The 19,556-nt window shown below is 41.1% G+C and overlaps 1 protein-coding gene across 3 annotated transcripts in view; it reads left to right on the top strand.

The window, feature by feature from the left end:
• TTYH3 (tweety family member 3) overlaps nucleotides 1–19,556 on the top strand; it is a 256,084-nt gene that overhangs the window by 225,349 nt on the left and 11,179 nt on the right. For 2 of the 3 annotated variants that reach the window (XM_086940630.1, XM_086940629.1), the window contains exons 12-13: nucleotides 15,764–15,940; nucleotides 16,710–16,785. The exons of the other annotated variant lie outside the window; for it this stretch is intronic. In XM_086940630.1, the coding sequence (XP_086796756.1) occupies nucleotides 15,764–15,940; nucleotides 16,710–16,785 (253 nt within the window). The remainder of the gene's footprint in view (nucleotides 1–15,763; nucleotides 15,941–16,709; nucleotides 16,786–19,556) is intronic. 3 annotated transcript variants of the gene reach the window in all.

Genomic DNA, 19,556 nt, shown 5'->3' with positions numbered 1-19,556 from the left:
TTGTGAAGTTATATTTCGAGTTTATGGTTTCAGTTTAGTAATATTTAACTATTTCTGGTGACGGCACGTAGGTGTTGCATTTTAACACAATTGTAAGATATTTTGGTAAGGAATCTTTAAAAGCATTTCAAGATTTGATACTGCTATGAATGGTTTGGATGAGGTGCTGGTATGTAACAGTTACAACGCAGGTAAGTACACCGAGGGACCTTTTCAGTACTTTAGAACGCTAGACTTTACAACGCAGGTAAGTGTTCTTTTAAACATGTTTTATTTAGGGAAGTATGGCAATTCAGGGGTGTAAGTAATTTAAGGGTTTCGTGGATGGGTAAGTATTTGTACGGGTTTGTTAGGGTTCGGGGCTGGGTTAGGGCATGGGATAGTACAGGTTTCAGGGTGTTTAGGGATGAGCAATGGAAACGGCAAGCAAGGGTTTTAAAGTACAAGGATGGGTAAGGGCGAATGTCGGTAATATTTATGGGTTTGTGAATGGGTACGTGTATCGGGTAGTAAGGGTTAGTAAGAGGTTTTAGAGTTCAGGGATAAGTAAGGGCAAAGGGCTGTAAGGTATATTTAGGGCATCAGGGATGGGTATGGGCAAGGAGTGGAATGAGTTTTATGTTTTAGAGCTGGGTAATGATAAAGCGTAGTAAAGGACATTACGGTTCAGGGATGGGTAAATATACAGGGCAGTAAGGTGCATTTAGAGGTTCATGGATGTGTATGTGCACAAGGTAGTACGGTGTATTTTGGTTTCAGGGATGCTTATGGGAACATTGTATTAGTAAGGGAACAGTCTAGTAAGAGATGTTAGGGTTCAGAGATGGGTAAGGCTATCGGGTGGGGAAGTAAGGAGTATTTAGGGTACAGGGATGTCATAAATGATGTCATAAAACATGGCATGAATGATGTAATATGTGAGGTTGTAAGCCCTGCATGGTGGGGGTACAGGTTATAGCTAGCTCTTTTAACTATAACTGGTGAATTTGTGTTTTTTTTAGTTCAAAACGTTAATATTGTCATGGACTAATTCACCTAACCATAACGTTCCTTTAACCTTTATTTTTTCCAGTGACTTTCTTAGTTTTAAAAAAATTAAATAAACGCAATTTTTTTTATTATACCTATGTTGCTTTAACCTTTGCTTGTTTTAGGGTGTGTGTGTGTGTGTGTGTGTGTGTGTGTGTGTGTGTGTGTGTGTATATATATATATATATATATATATATATATATTCACTGAAAAAACCATAGGTTATAGACCATATATAGTTAGGAATTCGCATTTACAAAACCTTATTTTACTCACACAAAACCATTGAAATTCCATATATAGTTAGTTGCACTAACTATATATCGCGCACCCGCAATCCACTGCTGATGTCACATATTACATCATTCATGACATGGTCAGTGACATCACTGATGACATCACTGATGACATCTCAAATGACATCACTGATGACATCTCAAATGACATCACTGATGACATCACTGATGACATCTCATTTGACATTACTGATCACATCACTGATGATATCATTCATGTGATAATACGATGAACCTCTTCAGACTCTAATATAACCTTAGATACAATCAGTGTAAACAGACACTCACAGACTGTCACTCATCCATGGAGTTACTCACACACCTAGTCAGTCATGCAAAGAATCAATCACACCTCCATTTCCTCAACTATACAGTTATACAAACTTTACTTATTCAAACATATACTAACACATATTTACTCTCTTATACAATCCCTGATACAAGTTCACAATGATCCATACAGCCACTCACACATTCACTGGCTCTTATGCACAGTTATTTATATATGTCAACTCTCACATGTACTGTGTTTTACATATGTACTTACTTTGACATGTAGCACTGAGATATCCATTCACTCACCAATACACTCATGCACACAGTCAACCGCCCATACAGCTGTTTCCACATGCACTTTTGAAACCATACATCTAGTGAATCAACTGCTCACACATATATGCACAGAGTCATACACCTCCCAGCCACCCACACACACACTCAGTCTCCCATACAAATACTTGGGCAACCAATCAATAACCCATATAGTTACTCATATAGCTACTTATCAACACATGCAACAGTTTACAGAACAACAGACATAATGATGCACAAATTAAGACAGTTTAGTCACTAACCCATGCACTCAGTGAGACACATTTAATCACTCACTCATACAGTCAGTCATGCACCTACTAAATCCTTCATCCAGACACTTATACATCCACTCATTCTTCAATATGTAAGAAGTATTTTAACTTCACAGAAACATACAGTCACTGGATGTTGTCATCAGTGATGTCATCAGTGATGTCATTTGAGATGTCATCAGTGATGTCATCAGTGATGTCACTGACCATGTCATGAATGATGTAATATGTGACATCATCAGCAGTGGATTGCGGGTGCGCGATATATAGTTAGTGCAACTAACTATATATGGAATTTCAATGGTTTTGTGTGAGTAAAATAAGGTTTTGTAAATGCGAATTCCTAACTATATATGGTCTATAACCTATGGTTTTTTCAGTGAATTTTCAAGGTTTTGTAAATGCTAATTCCTAACTATATATGGTCTATAACCTATGGTTTTTTCAGTGAATTTTCAAGGTTTTGTAAATGCTAATTCCTAACTATATATGGTCTATAGCCTATGGTTTTTTCAGTGAATATATATATATACATACATATATAAACATATATCATCTGTATATCTATATAAATACAAACATAAATGCATGCATACATATACTTATATGCATACAGATGCATGGTATTTACATGAAAGTTGAAAAAACACTAATAAAAGCAAAGCTAAAAAGCCACCTCATTACAAACAGAATGGCTTTAACTTAAACGAGGGCGAGATCTATTGCATTTTCAATGCTTGTTTACTTTGGTTCCATCAAGAAGGCATTCAGATGTGTCACACATTTGCCATAAATTCTGAATGTTAGCACTCTAGTTGCACATTAGATCACTGTAGTAAAGCTACTGCTCACCAGGAACGTCTGCTGCTGGTATTCAAAGTGCATGTTTCAGTCTGCATGTCAGAATTTTTTTAATGAAATAGAAGAGGATTTGAGAAGTCACTCAAAATGATCCCTAATTTTTCTTTCTGAAGCACTAATCATACTTTCTATGGCAAAATTAACCCCCTCATGATGTTCCTTTTTAAATTGAGTGTTTTCAGACTTACCACTTCATTCCAATCAAGATGGCTTCTGGTGTGCCATACTTTTGTCATAAGTAAGACTGTTAGCGCTCTAGTTGTTCTTTAGAACACTCTGGGACATTCTGTCATTGGGCTATACTTGGGGTACATCTGGGTGATATTTGGGCTACATTTAGGCTCTTTTGTCTCTGGTGGCCATCTTGGGAGACTGTATGTCAGAATTTTTTAATGAAATTGAAGAGGGTTTGAGAAGTCACTCAAAATGTGCCCTAATTTTTCTTTCTGCAGCACTAATAATACCTTCTATGGCATAATATACCCCCTCATTTTGTTCCTTTTTAAATTAAATGTTTTAAGAGTTACCACTTTATTCCCATCACGATGGCTCCAGGTGTGCTATACCTTTGTAATAAGTAGGACTGTTAGCGCTCTAGTTGTTCTTTAGAACACTCTGGGACATTCTGTCATTGGGCTATACTTGGGCTACATCTGGGTGATATTTGGGCTACATTTGGGCTCTTTTGTCTCTGGTGGCCATTTTGGGAGACTGCATGTCAGAATGTTTTAATGAAATAGAAAAGGATTTGAGAAGTCACTCAAAATGTGCCCTAATTTTTCATTCTGCAGCACTAATCATACTTTCTATGGCAAAATATACCCCCTCATGTTGTTTCTTTTTAAATTAAATGTTTTAAGAGTTACCACTTTATTCCAATCAAGATGGCTTCAGGTGTGCCATACCTTTGTAATAAGTAGGACTGTTAGCGCTCTAGTTGTTCTTTAGAACACTCTAGGAGGCTGCAGTAGAACACAAAGGAATCAACTGACAGTCTCTGTCCTTGTTGGATGTACATGTTTTACTGAGAATGTCAGACTTCATTTTCACATGACTGAGAAAGATAATGTGAATTTACAGAAAATATGCTTTCAGTTTAGCTTATAGATCCCCTTCCAAACCACTGTGGGAAAATCATGAGATATTAGTTTTCTTTCAAACAATATTCATGATATCACAGCAGAAGGTTTTTTCACATGGTAAAATCACCTTAGAACCCACCACAATTCCTAAAACGAGTATGGTACCATCAACAAATGATTTATAATGTAACTAAAGTCCTAAAACCCTCTATTAACTACAATGCTTTTTAATGAGGTGCTATCATGTATATTGGTCCCAAGATGGCTGCCAACACTTCTTGGATGAAGTGCTGACAGCCAATCAGATCAGATGTGTGGTTAGGCTCCGCCCAGATATATATCTTTTTTTGAACCTAAATTACTCAAAATCCACTGGAGCACATATATTGAGACCTAGCAAAGGCACATCAGGCTAACAGTCCCTACAATTTTGCCAAGTTTCGTGCAAATCCATTCAGCCGTTCGAGCTAAAAGTGAGGCAAACCGCCCTATGGAAATTAACATGGGAAAAACGCGTTTTGGGACCCCCCTTTTTTCTCGACCCCCCCCTTGATGAAACCCCCCCAAATTGTCAGGGGCTGCTCAGAAACAAAATGTGCCATTTTCCTGAAAATTTCAGCCAATTCCGTCCTCAAACGCCAAAGTTATTAGACATAGAATTTTCAAAAATCCCATAGAGAAAAAATCCTAACTATATATACCTACTGGCGACTGCCAGTAGGTAATATATATATAGATATATATATATAGATATATACATACACATACACTGTGTGTGTGTGTACACACACGTGTGATGAGTTTAAAGTTTGTTACAACATACAGCCTGCAACGTCGTGCCTGCCCCTTAAAGGAGCCACTTCTGCACCATATGACAAAAGTTATGCGACACACCAAGTCAAATGTCCTTCTCTTTTATTCCAGCACGGATTACACACAAAGTAAGTCTTTATCTTAACGTTTTTATGTAGTCCTTGATGGAACATAAGCAAAGAAGAATTGAGTTGGGGTGCCGCCTAATTTATATCCATCTATGAAAAAGGATTGCCACTGTGTAGTTTTAGTTGGGACCTAATTAGGATGGGAAATAGAATCTTTGTTTTGCTAATAATTTTGCGACTGTTCGATAAATATTGATGGGTGGTTGGCTTATGGTAATAAAAAAAAATACAGGGAAAAAAGTGGTTAAAGTAGTGTTCTAGTTAGGTATGGTAAAACATCTCTCTTTACATTAAAAAGGCCTTAGAAATTCACTGACAATATCAAAAGTTAAAGTGACGATCTAGTTCATTGACAGTGTCAGTTTTCACATACTAAGTTAAACTAAAAAAACTCGTAAACCCAACAGTTATAACTATAACTAGTCACCGTGCCATGCACTGCTTATGACCTCACATATCACTCATGACATATTCTATTAAGTTATTGATAATATCTATAGACCATCTGAAATGACATAATTTTTTTTTTTTTGCAGAGTTTTATATAGCGCGAACTTGAACTGAACCGGGTATCAGAGCGCTTTACATAACACCAGTTACGTTACACAAGGACACACTTTAATTTTTTTTAGGCACGGGGAGATTACGGGATTTGCCCAGAATCACAGGAGGTTTTAGCGACATTACCGAGACACAAACCAGGTTTCCGAGGTCGAGCGCCCTAGCCGTTAGGCCAACTCCTCATTGATGTGAACACTGCATGGCAAGGGTGCGACTTATAGTTACTTCAGTTAGTTATAACTGATTAATTTCTGTTTTAAAAAACAATTACAATCTTATGTTAAAACTGATATTTTCACCTAACTAGAATGTCACTTTAACCTTTCTTTTTTTTTGTGAGCATCTGTTTGTGTGCATCATAAGTATCCGCCTTTACAACAACAAATGTGTGGTAAAGGTTCAACAGTGTTTACAACATGTTGTATTACATGCATTTTAAAGACGTGTTGTAATTCAGATAGTCAGCTGTGCTAGTTTCAGCCGTTAAGAAGTATTGCATCTCCTAAAAGCTTTGGCATATCCCCTTCTGAGGAATGTACGTCTGGCACGTTTTTCCAAATGCAGAGTTGAAACACCGTGTGTTGGCTAATGTGATAAAGTAATTTTGTTACCTAATGATTGTCTCTGTCCATCTCATTATGCCACATTGTGTGACACTGGAACAATGTTGGCATGCAGTTCTTCATGAGACTGCAACCACAAGATAGTGTTGCCCGTGTCTAGTGTAGTTAAAGTTCACTTATTGTATTTGGGGCAAATAGTAATAATTACACATAAGCATTCGACTAGTCCAAAGCAATGACAATAATCATTGATACAGGCTACCTACTTTAAAAAAAAGGATTAAACAATTATTCAAATAAAGGAGTGGTGGCTATAAATAAATTAAAAAAATGCTACTCAACCCTGATCACTTGTTAATAACTTAATTGTCTCTCTTTAAAAATCAATAGTTAAATATTCAGAACTCCCTTTCAGTTTTTTAATTGTCTGATCTGTACTATTTGCAATTTTAAAACACTGCAAGTTGGATCTCTCTGTTAGACATGACTACAGCCCGAACCGCTGAACGGAATTACGCCAAGTTTGGCAAAAAGCTCGATCTTTGTCCAGAAAGTGATTTTTGTAATTTGGTTCAAATCTGTTTAGTAGTGTTGGAGTTATTAAAGAAAAAAAAATGTACGTATATCTAGAGAGGCGGATCCACCGCAAATCTTCTGCGGTGTATCTGTGGTCCCATGAGCCAACAGCAATGACGTTATTGGCTGGCCGCAATCTAACAGGAAAGTTGCGGCCACCATTTTATGTATCGGGACTCGTTCACAGCATGGAAAAATTGAAACCTAAAACTGATGGAAGGGGTCAGGGTAGAGGTCCTCTGACCCCATGGCACTGATGAAGGGGCCTGTGATGGACCCCTCATGGACCAGAAATTGCCCCAAAACTTTTTTTTTGGGTGTTGTGGATTCGTGGATCCACTTCGGTGGTTAGGCTGCCCCCCATATGAATCACACACACACACTTACAATGCGAAACAACCACTCACACACCCACTCTCGTACCTAGGTTACAAGGACGTTATGGTTAGGAAATCACATTAAAAACCGTAGAAATTCACTGAAAAAAATAAAGGTTACAGGGATGTTATAGTTAGAGAATAGAATTTGAAAAACCTTATACATTCACTATAAAACCAAAGGTTATAGGGACTTAGAATTAGGTTCAGATTTAACACACACAAAACCATAGAAATTTGCAGTTCTAGCTCTCTAGATTAACTATAACACGTACCCTCGTCATGCACTGCTAATTAACCCACATATTACATCACTCATGACCGCTTCTATGACGTTATTGATAATATATCTGCAACATTTGCAGTGAAATTATGGTGAGAAAACTGCGCATGGCGGAGTCTGCCGACCTTGGAACTGGGGAGGCAGGTTTGTGTCTCGACATCATGTTTGGCTCAACAATCTGTGATTCTGGACAAATCCCAAGGGCCCCAAGGTCCTTGCCATTATACGCTGGAAAGGTTCTGATTCGTAAAATCAGAGCTTTTCCGACCGCAAATGGCATTTTTAAATTCACCAAACCCAATCCGTGATTTGGTAATATGTTACCGGATATTACCAAACCACTAATTGAATCTGAGAATAGGTACCAAATTGGGAATTAGAAGGGGGCATTAAGCGTGACGCTTCAAAATACTGATTCCTTTAGGGATGTATTAATTTTGAAGACCGAGATCTGGTCACAAAACATTAATAGTATACCACCTCCTCAAAGGATGTTGTAAGCCATTCCCAAATAGGAAGGGGTCCTCAGGAACCCCCCCCCCCCCCCCCCATTTGTGAATGTTCACAAAAATGTTTAATGAGCAGGCAGTGGTCCATGAGACCACCTCCTACTCATAAAAAAAGGTTTGTTTCATTATATTTTTTAAACACATCACTTTTTCCTTTAAGGAAAACAGCTGCATTAATTTAAAAAAAAATGCTTTATTTAAAAGCAGTCACAGATGAGGTGGTGACCCCAGGCGGCCACCATGCCGGTCATTGAAGCCAATCATAGTGGGTCACAATGTATGACCTATCCCATGCATTTTTATTGCGACCACTGCGAATCAGTATTTTGAGAACTAACCCATTAGTACATAGGTCGGTACTCAAAATACCTATGGATTTGTTAAAAGTTGGTGTGCAAATTGGTACCACTCCAAACAAATCCATTTTGTTAATTCCATTTTAAGGAATTGCAAATTGCGAATCATTGCTTTTCGCAATTCAAGGATCCATAAAAGAAATCTTTGAACATAAGGGTCTTAATCTTGCTGCACCTACAAGAAATGTAATGCGTCCTTGTGTAAATAATGCAACTGGGTCTCATGTAAAGTAATCCAATACTATTGGTTCAAGTTTGCTCTGCATAAAACGACATTAAAAAAACTACGAAACAAAAAAAGCTCAGAGGTATGAGGTGTACATTTAACACAAGGTAAAACGATGTTCTTCTCCTATGATCTGAATCTTACAGCACAGTCCTCACATCAGAAGATATCTTTATTAAGTGAACAGTATTTAGCATTAAAGAATGAAGGGGCTGTTGCCTGATGCTTGTGAAGAAGATTCAGAGTACCATATTGCATTATGGTTTTGAAGCGTAAAGTCAATGAGGCTACCTAGCGTCAGATACATTTATGCAGCATTCTTTGCTGGTAGTGAAGTAGTCAATTTCTGTGCGTGTCTAAGTATCAACCTGAAGGAATAACGTCAACAGTTTGTGCAATGTTTAGGGAGAATGGGCAGAGACATATCACTGCGATTAGAAATTTCGGGGCATATCATCAAGGGCCTTTTCTCAGTTTTTTTGGCTTTTAAAGCCAAAAAAGCAGAAAAGCGGAGATAATGTTTTCGCCCTGTCACCAAGAGGGTGCTAACATGCATAATCGCATGTTAGCACCCTTTTTCCCTACGCCTCCCTTTGCATGTCTAATGAGATGCAAAGTGGGCGTTCCTTCCCCAAATAACTGGAGAAATGTCGCTAAGCAACATCTCTCCAATTATCAATGGGCACGCTAACGAGCATAGCGATAAGAAAAGTAGCTCTAACCACGGTTATCGCCACTTTCCTTACGCCTGCTTTTAGCTTGACTTAGCCATGATATCCAATGGAAGGTGGATATCATGGTTAAGTATGCCCTTCCCTATCAGCAACGTACCGCCAAACAATGTGCGATTATCGCTGGAATCCCAGCGATAATTGCACATTTGGCAGCTAACTCGATTGTTTTTATTGCTTTGGAGATAAGTGTCGCTGATAGCGTGCTATCTCCCTGATAAAAACAAGCGATAGCCAGCGATAATTATCCTAGCGCTAAGTGCGCTTAGCGATAATTATCGCCGGTTGTTGCTGATATGCACCTAGATTTTGGGAAGAGGTTGGGCTAATGTTTATCCCCATTCAAACGCAGTTTGTGGTGAAACAAAGCCATAATATATTAAAAGGCATTAAAAAGTACGTCAATGTCTTTGACATATCTTTCAGGATGTTGTCCGAATTGGCTGCAGCTGTCACAATCAACGTGCTGCTGATGCTGCTAATGTGTAGAGTTGCTGATTTCATAATTTAAGGACCTCTGTTAGTTTAAAAGTCTTCACTGAAATTCTAAGACAGACCACTAGGTGTCACTGCTGCCTCAGTGTATGAACTCTCTCCCCCCGGCATAGGCTGAGAAAGCATTAACAGACCGCGCCATCCGTACCGCTGAGTTCAACAAGTAAGGGCCACTCCAGTTGCTAAAATAGTTTATTTGAACACATATTTAAATTAAGACTAATTTCTGTATATAGCTAATTTTTCAGTATAATATAATAGCTTTCTCACTCACATTAGATCCCTGTTAGACCACTAACAAAATCAATTATCAATATCCACGTAATCTTGTACCCCGCTTTCATTTTTATATTTCCATTGTTACCTATAACGTCTGGTACCAGCGCTATATATTTAATCATTTGAAATCTGATATTTTTTGTTTTGTTTTGGATTCATAGCTTTTTAATAGATTCTGAGTGAAACATTTAGTCCCCCTAATTTTGAGCTAAGGCTAGTAACATCGTTAGCATTTTAGTCACACTCATGTAACAAATAAAACCTATAAAAACAAGTCTTGGCAAAAAGATCTGGCCTTGCCACTCTAGTGTAGTGATTAATTTTCTTGTAAGGTTTTTTTGTTGCAGTGTTGCAATCATATACCACAAAATAAAAATAAAAAAGACTAGAGAAAAGAAAGCAAGCAGCCGCACACTTAAAATTAACAATTGCATGTAATTTTATTTGAACAGTAGGATGTTTCATGGTAGGCAAGCATAGACACCCGTTATAGTTTTGAAGCACATGTTTCTTTTTGGTGCCATGAAAAAGTACTATTGTCTTTAAATTACGGTAATATGAAGGGACCATTTTAAAAAGATAGGGATGACTTGCAAGAGAAAACAAGCATTTGCAATGCAGTTGGTCTCGCAATGACATTGTTTTGAGCTATTGGCATTGAAAATGTTTTTTTTCCCCTTCGGGAAGCTCCGTGCTGCGAGAGCTGGCGCTGGAGAGAAGAGGAGGCAGAAGGGAATGGAACTGGGGGTGTGGGGGGACAGGAAGAGGGGGCGGAGCAGGACGGAGATGACAGTTGGTGTTATTATTGTGCAAAGGAATAAATAAAGTGTCCAATTGTCAGAGCAGCTCCTAGAGTTTCTCAATCCCACAGAAGCGCCTTGCTGCCTTGTCAGGGGAACCTGTTTCTATACAAGTGCTACGATGCTGACAGGTGCCATAGGAAAGAGGCGCTATACAAGTGCTACGATGCTGATAGGTGCCTATGGCTCGTGACGCACGTAAACAAGTGGGAAAAAAAACACTGACATATTTATGTCTCCATAACAGGCACACACCTTCGAGTGTTAAAACCAAACCTGTTTGTTAGCACTCACTTGACACAAGTCTCAAAGCACAAACATGTTCTTATCTTCACACGGAAATAAGATCTCAATGGAGCGCCCCTACACACTCGCTGTTTGTAAATATCCAGTTTTGGCCATGAGGTTCGTGACGAGGCACTCCTGGCGCTCAGAAAGTGTGGTGAATGCAGAGGCCTTACAGACTTTAACAGGTGTGAAAAAACGCCAGCATGTTCTTATCTGCACGCAAAAGCCTCTTGTGAACAAGTGTGAAACACAACGACACCATAGCCTTGCTGATGCTACAATTACCCGTTCCTGTGGCGCTGGTGTTCTTATCTCGAGGAGAATGAAGATATGATAGAAACATTTTGACATTCAGCTCCCTGCCTTGCTGGCTGTACATGGGTCTTTGCAGCAGCGGACAGGCGCAAGAACCTGCTGTGCTATCCTAGTGTAAAAGCGGAGGAAGTAAATGTAAATGTAGTGTATTTTGTAAAGCGCACAGCTGCCCCAACGGGGCGTCCCGGTGCTGTATAACACTGTGGAACCCTTCCTGGCTCTCTCTGTGAGATGCCCCTCCTGGGCACCCCCAAGGTGAAGCCAGGCATCCCAGTGTTGTAGGGGCCGTTGTGGAGATTAAGCAAGTTATTGCCCAGAGTTGCAGCGTGGGACCCATGATTAGAGTAGGCGCCGAGGGGAGAATTATCGAGTCCGCGGACATTGAGCCCAAGACCCTGCCGCGTCGGGGCTTGAACCCTGGTCCCGGGTCTGATCTCTGCTTCAGAGTCTGCCGCTTTAACCAGTGAGCCACACCACGATTTATACTTCGCTTGCGAGGGTCACACATTAAAAGTGACAGATTCAAATAAAGGATTGATTCCCTTTAAAGAAAAAAGTAAAAATTGTGAGATGAACCCTCGGGAGAATCCGCCCTTTTCAGCCCTCGTACCATATGCTTCAGTAAATGTCAAAGAAAACATTCCTACTATTAAGAGTTATGTCTTTGCTTAAAATCTTATCACGCGTGCCTGTAGCTGCGCTTCAGTGGGCACACACACACAACTGAAAGTGAAAGATTACAAAGAGGCCCGGCGCGGCGTTGGTTATTTAAAGCAGAAATGCGCTTGGTTTGTAGGCTATATAATAAAGAGTGAGATTGCTACACTGAATCATGCCTGCTAACATGTATATACATCACTTTAAGGTTGCTTCCGCCGGCATCATCGGAGGCAGGATTCACAGCTGACTGTACAGCAGAGCTGTACCTCATGTACGTGCCCAGAGGGACTCCAGCCTCCGAACACCCTTGATGCCGCTCCTCATTGACTCGTCCGCTCCTCCGGCAGGCGCCTTATACCAGGACCTAGAGTGACCACCCACCGACTAAGATACTCAAGTCATTGCTGCCAAGTCCTGTTCTGGTGAATGAATGGCGACCGTAGATGACTTAAAGTTTCAAGGATTCGGTGCTGCTTCTAACTTGCTGGCTATCAATCCTGATGCCACCACAACCAGCATAGATGATCCAAGTAAAACGAGGCCTACACAGCTTCCCATCAAATAAAATGGGTATTGTTAAACCGTGTAATATGGCATCTCGTATTTTCAGCGCGTAGAAACGGTATCTCCCTATAAATGTAATTAAAATGAGTAGCTTGCCGCTTGAATAAGGGAAAGTGAAAGAGAGACATGCGCGCGTTGTAGGCGCGCTGTGAGCGTGCACTTTGGCGTGGCCTGCGGCTCGTGCCCAGTGGCGGCGCCTGCAGACTTCGCCGTACTTCAATTGGTGCTGCGCAGCTCGTGCGGCCCAGGGAGGGGGCCGCCAAAGCAAAAACACATGGCATGCCGTGATTTGGAGAGGACTCTGAGGTAAGAACCCCAGAGGTGCTGCTGCTGTGGACAGGGGTGTTGTGGGTACTTGCGAAAGATGCCAAGGTGTGCTGTGATTGCCGGAGAGGAGCACTTCGGTACGCGTCGATGGGCCGCCAACGGGAGGCTACCATATCATAGAGACCAATTTGCAAAGCTGTCTCCGTGGAGCCTACGGGGGGGGGGGTCGGTGCACGGTGTCTGCTCCCTTGATGCTGTCCCGCAGCGCCAAGTAGTGGTGCAGTCGCTGCCCCTTGCGGAACCAATGCACCGCTTTGACCCCCAATTGGGCAGCGAAGCTGGCTGGAAGTTAGAATCAACGGGGAGGGGGGGAGGGAATGGGAAAAGTGAGGGTAACGCTGCTTGAGGCTTGCCTCAGAAGGGGGACAGAGATGTGCACACCGGTTTGCTGTACGTGCGTGTGCACGAGCTCCAATCGCCAAAAGCCCTGCGCGTGGCCATCTCTGTCTCCCTTGAGAGCCAAGTCAGCAACAGTAGATCTCGCTGGCGACAGCGCTTCGCGCTGCGTCGCCAGGTGCGAGACCTAAATAGAGTAAAGAATGGAAAGAAATAATCAGTAGCAAAGTAAGTTATTGCCCATCATCCCTAGTACTGAGGTTCACTTCTTTTTAGATGAACACCCACATGTGACCAGCCAAAATGCTGTCACTCATGGTGCAAGAAAGCCAATGACTGAAGTGGGCTGACCCAGATTTACACTCGATGCCTGGATTGCAAAGCAGCATACAAGTTCCAGCATCTATTTTTGTCTGCTAGTGGAAAATGTGTGCTAAAGACAATGTTAGCTGTCCAGTATTGCCCACAAAGGGCCAACCAGTAGAAAGTGGGCATCACAACAATTCCCACTTCTGCTATGCCACCATTCCCTACTTAAGCTCAGCACAACATCAAATCACCTGCCGCAAAGTCCTACATTACACTGCAAACACACCATTAGGAAGTCAGTGTACCCAACCTCATGTCCATGACGTTTCAATGACTCCTGTCAATTGCTACTTATTACCCTAAATGCTGCTCATAAGAGATGATAGTCCAGAGGGCCTGACTAATGCACACGCTTTAGACGGGCACACTCTGAATATCTTGCTGTCCTTCACAATGAAAATCACACCTCACCTCTGAGTTCCTTTTGCACGTACTTTGCACCTACTCGTTCAAGCGCCGAAGTACTCGGAGGTACTTTAGGTCACCGACTTGCCGAGAAAACGCCAATTCATTTATGCATCCTTTACTTAAACAAATGCCATCATTTGTTGTACCTTTTCGATTTTAATCAAGGTCGGCTTATTTTGCCAATCTTTTGTGCTAGTCTTCATAATGATACATTGAAACTGTGAACTCTACCAACATTAAGTGCTAGAGCGGGAAGAGTGCTAGGTAGGCTCGTTCACATGTGCGATCCATATCTCTTTTTGTAGAGCAAGCCCGAAGGATGCTGCTTTAAACCCATGCTCCTGGCTTAGCCTACTTCTTGATGGTGAAAACACAAAATGCTGGATCAAAAAACACATTTATTTGGAGCTAATACATATCATTAGGTGCAAAACACCTACAAATACTATGAAAGTAGATTTGTGGGTGTGGCAATGTGTGCAAAGAATATTGGTGCATGTTTAAGCTGACTGATCTCAGCTGAAAGACAGTAACACCAAAACAACGCAGTAAGATACTAAAGTAAGGCACAACACTATCCGCAATACAGCACAACATAACAAAGCAGTTCAACAACAGCACAACCAATTTACGACACAGCTGCTCCAAAACAATTAAACCGATCAACACAGTGCCAAGACAAAACACAACTAAAAAACACACCTGTACAACCCAGCATACCAACACACCACAACACAACAACACAAAACAACAAAACAGCACACATTTACAAATATGTTGTGTTAGGTTTTATAGTGGTGTTGCACTTTTTTTTCCTGTTTTTTTTGCCCTGGTGGCAGAAGTGTCATATCGTGTTTTTGTGGCACTGTGTTAGTTATCTCTTGTGTCACTATGTTCTGATTTTTCTTACTCTCTATTTTGCATGTCATTGTGTTGTTTTTGAGTTGTGCTCTGTTTTTAGGTTGTGCTGCATTAGTGTATTACTTTGTGTTTTGTATTTTGATGTTGGAATGTTGTACTCTGAGTTTTGGAGAGAGTTTGTTTTTGTTGTGCCTCATGTTTTGTAATAATGTTATCTTGCTTTTTGTTAAGTTGTTGTGTTGTGCTCTGTAGTTCATTTGGAGATGTCACTTTATGGCTAAATTTCCACCTAAAAACAGCACATTCCTCTAAATTTCCAGTGGCAAACATTCATTTATCACAGTCTTGTGTGGTAACATAGTAATGCTCTACCCCATCAACTATTAAAGTCACAAATCGGCCCAAAACCGTGACAGAGATCTATCTTAAAGTAGCACATCAGTGCTCCGTTGTGCCCCAAAATCTTTAAAATGTTGCAAAAAAAAATTAAGAGCTGTATTCGGACTAGCGGAAAGTCTTGTTGGCAGCATGCTGTTTTGCTACTTACGGTTCGTTTAAGGGGAGATATAAGTACTATCATCATGCAGAACATTGTAGAGTGAGGAAGGATACATAGATGAGGATTCTTGAACTTTTTGCAATGAAATATCTTGGCAAGTTTGATACCATGTGACCCTACTTGGATGGGCATGTTAATCTGATGGAAGTAGAACTGGTGATTTCTCTCACTCTGTGCTCCTGGACCTGACACATCTGCTTTGCGTATGTTATGGATAACCAGAGACATCTTTCCTTGCCCGCAGGAGCTCAGATGAGGATGGTGAGGAGGAATCTACAACACAGGGGAACAGGCAGACCCACGACAATCTCTACAGGGTGCACATGCCCAGCCTGTACAGCTGTGGCAGCAGCTATGGCAGTGAGACCAGCATCCCAGCGGCTGCGCACACTGTCAGCAATGCCCCTGTTACTGAATACATGTGAGTAAAGATTAGTGACGCGGAGGGAGTAAAGGGTTCAGCAGGTGCAACCACAGTTTCCAATATTGTGCGCAAGATTTCGGAGAAATATCCCACTTCACTCATAAAGTTGTTCAGGAGGTTAACATGGCTCAGTTGGGGTACGGTGAAGGGATTGTACATAGTTCCGGGTGGTTATTTATGGACATTCGTGACTAAAGGTCTTGCTCATAATATGGCTAATTGTACGTGGAGCAAATAGCCATTTTATTGATAGAACTAAACTCTGTGTTACCCTCAAAACACCCATACAACTTAGCTTCTCACTACACTCCTGGGGCGCAGCAAAGGCCCCTGTAGCCCCTACGCCTCAGTGGAACCCTAACACTTCAGGGGTCCAACACTCCAGTGGGCTCCCATTCAGCCTAAAGCCAATTAATATTTCTGAGCCATGGAAGACTCAAGGCCCTTCATAACTTTCTGCATGGGGTCCTAACATTTTGCGTCACGCCGCTGCCTCACTAATCAGAGAGTTGTATTTCTGTTTCAGTAGTCACATACCAGAAATAATATGAGCATGGCCATTACTAATGACATGAGTAGCGTGCTTTACATACAACATATTCTTGGCAATAACACCCCACCAATAGAGCTTCACCCCATTAGCAGGGCACACGGGGATTGATACGGGTAATGTGGGTTTATGGGGGTTGGGTGATAAGTGAGTGCACACTTGCCTCTAGGATGTAGCATGTTTTTAATTGGTGTTTGCATGCTATGCCTTTCACAGGAGTCAGAATGCAAACTTCCAGAATCCCAGGTGTGAAAACACCCCACTGATTGGCCGGGAGTCACCGCCTCCTTCTGTAAGTGTTACTTTGTTACGTTCTTTTACTTGGAGTGTGTAGTTTTTCGAGAGAAACGGAGCGTGGCAGCTGTGTCTGAGCTCTGTAAAGCTTAGACTCATCTTGCTGTTAACAACAAAGCATGCAGCACATGTAATACCAACTAACATGGCCTAGGCTTGCACCCTTCCCATACATTTCCACTAGACGTTTAGGGGAACCAGCAGTGGGTCTCCCAGCAAGCCACATCCTATCTGCAAAGCTCACATTATTATGAAAAGTCTAACATTCTGCTGAGGTAGTTAGGAATTAAGTTAAATTTAGGGTTGATTGATCAGTCCTGAGGAAGAGGACAGATTAGTTCCATGTGAAAATATAATCTTCAGAAATATACACTTCTAAAATAACCCCCCCCCCCAAATTGTGACTTCAAAAATACTACCTAGATAAATGTGGACCTGTCAACCATTACCAGTTCCAGCGAGTCATCTATCTTGCTCACAGCCTTATTCTGAATGCCCTGGCATTCCAAACCCGGCAAATAGACATAGAGTCAGGTGCAGTGTTATCTCATCTTTCGGAGTTTCATATCTCAGAATGCGGATAAGATGGTAATGCTGAATGTTTACGCACTTTCTGATCTTCACAAGTCGAAATGTCTTGTCATTTCTCCATACGGGTACCATCAGGAAATTGGTGCGGGGTGAGGGAGCAGCTATTATGGAACCAGTTATCCTTACTCGGGTTTGTGCGCGAATAAGGAGCATTATCCCTGACTTGGAATGAGGACAACTTTTGTCAAACTGACACACATTTCTATTCTAAATCCATCCTCTGATTACTTGGAAGATTGTGCTGGTCAGTATTTTTAGAGGTGGATATTTTTATATGGCACAGTTTCCCCTCTAGGTTTTCAAATTGTTGTGGTCTCTAATTGCTGCAGCGTGTGCTTTCTCATGCTGTCTGCAAGTACAGCTTTTGCTGGTCACTGTCTGAAGCAACGGACAAGAACACATGTGCCACCTCCACCTGGCCACTGCCAGGGCCCTACAACATGACTCCCACACCTACCACGCTTTGTCAGTGACACCGACTGATGAAGTGTGGTAGGATTGTAAGCCATGCTGTAGAGCACAGGGAGTACCACAGGGTGATGAGATCTAAACCGAGGTTTGGGGGCAATGTCAGTCCTTTGAAGCTACACTCTAGTGTGTGCAGTACTGGAAAAGAGAGATCAGAGAAGAGGAGGTAGATCAATCACAAAATAAGCTATTTCAGGCAGTGGCAAAAGTGATGGCACTCCTTACAGCATCTTAAATCTTAATAATGAGACATGGATCAGACACAGTAAGCCTCTGCAAAAACACAGAAGGAATCTGGACAGAAAACATTAGACTCAAATTATATGCCATTAGAGACCCGCCTTTGACTTACATTAGTAGGACTTTTGTACGTAAGCAGTCGCTGCCCATGCTGTACAAACGGAGTAGAAATCTGTATAGTAGCGCTTGTACCCTTAGTGCTTGTTCCTGTGTTCTACAACCGTTCCTTCCTGTGTACGTCACTGTGTTGTACTGTGCTACAATTTGTAACTGTTTGTTTGTAACTATCATAGGTAACCAGCAGCGCCTGCACCGTAGCAAACAGCGGAATCTGGTGTATGTTTGGGCCGGCTCGTGCCTCAGCATTTTTGGTCTCTAACATTTGTTGTCCTGTTAATTGTATATTAAAAGAACTCTTTCAGATCACGTGGCTTTCAAGTCAGGACATGGATTCTCCACATTCTCGTTCTAATCTCGTATCACACGAGAGTAGGTGCATGCAGTGCATGTGTTCAGCATTTTTTATCTGCTTTTGTATATATTTTTTATTAATACCAATGCAGTGTCCATTATTCCCCTTAATATGGACGTTGCTGTCTGTGCTCACTTCAGCACTAAGGCTCTTGAAGTGACAGCTACAAGTGTCTGCCTCTTCTATAAACTATTTCTTTTTTTTCTTTCTTTTTCTGAAAGTCTGTTCTTACACATTATATTGCACGTTGTTTTACCTAATAATAGTGTTCTCTTTGTAGACTGTTCTAATTGCAGTTTATTATCTAAACTTAATTCTTTCAACATAGTCTCACATGAAAGAGTAGAGTGTGGGTACACATGCGTAACCCAAGAAAATACTAACTGAAGTTCCTTTGTAGACTGACAACACATCGTCAAGAAAGTTAAGCCACTCCCTCAACGACCCTGTCTCTATAGCACATGGTCTGGACCCTCCTGAGATGCGTACGCTTGAAAGGACATGCCCCAAAAAGTACAAATTATAAACATTGTTCGATGAAGCATCATATTTGTCAACTGGACATTTGTCTTATGGGATCCCGTCTCAGTGTATGAATTGTATGTGTCTTTAAGTGTTTGTCGTTGAGTTGCAAGGCTGTAGTTTGTCTTGTTTTCAGGAAACTTAAATTTTTGGATGACTTCTTTCTAGATGTGCATCTTGAAAGCAACAGATGGTTGTTATTTCTGATTACGTTTATTTATCTCCTTTTCGTTAAGTTTTTTTTTCTAATTCATATGAAAACAACTTCGAACTGTCAATTGTTGGGTATGCAATATTTATTAATAGACGCCCCAAAAGGCTTCAGAGCATACCGTTGAAGGAAAGGCTTGTCCAAAAGTTCCTTTTCCTCAAAGCTTTATCTAATTCCTTAAAGCTAGCTGTATTAGAACTGTTGTTTGCAAATCATTTATTTACTGACAATGTGAATGGAGGAAACAGCTCTCATCTGGGCAAGG

Source organism: Lissotriton vulgaris, chromosome 10 (assembly GCF_964263255.1).
Source record: "Lissotriton vulgaris chromosome 10, aLisVul1.2, whole genome shotgun sequence".
Classification (NCBI taxonomy): domain Eukaryota; kingdom Metazoa; phylum Chordata; class Amphibia; order Caudata; family Salamandridae; genus Lissotriton; species Lissotriton vulgaris.
This window is presented reverse-complemented; position numbering and strand designations above follow the sequence as displayed.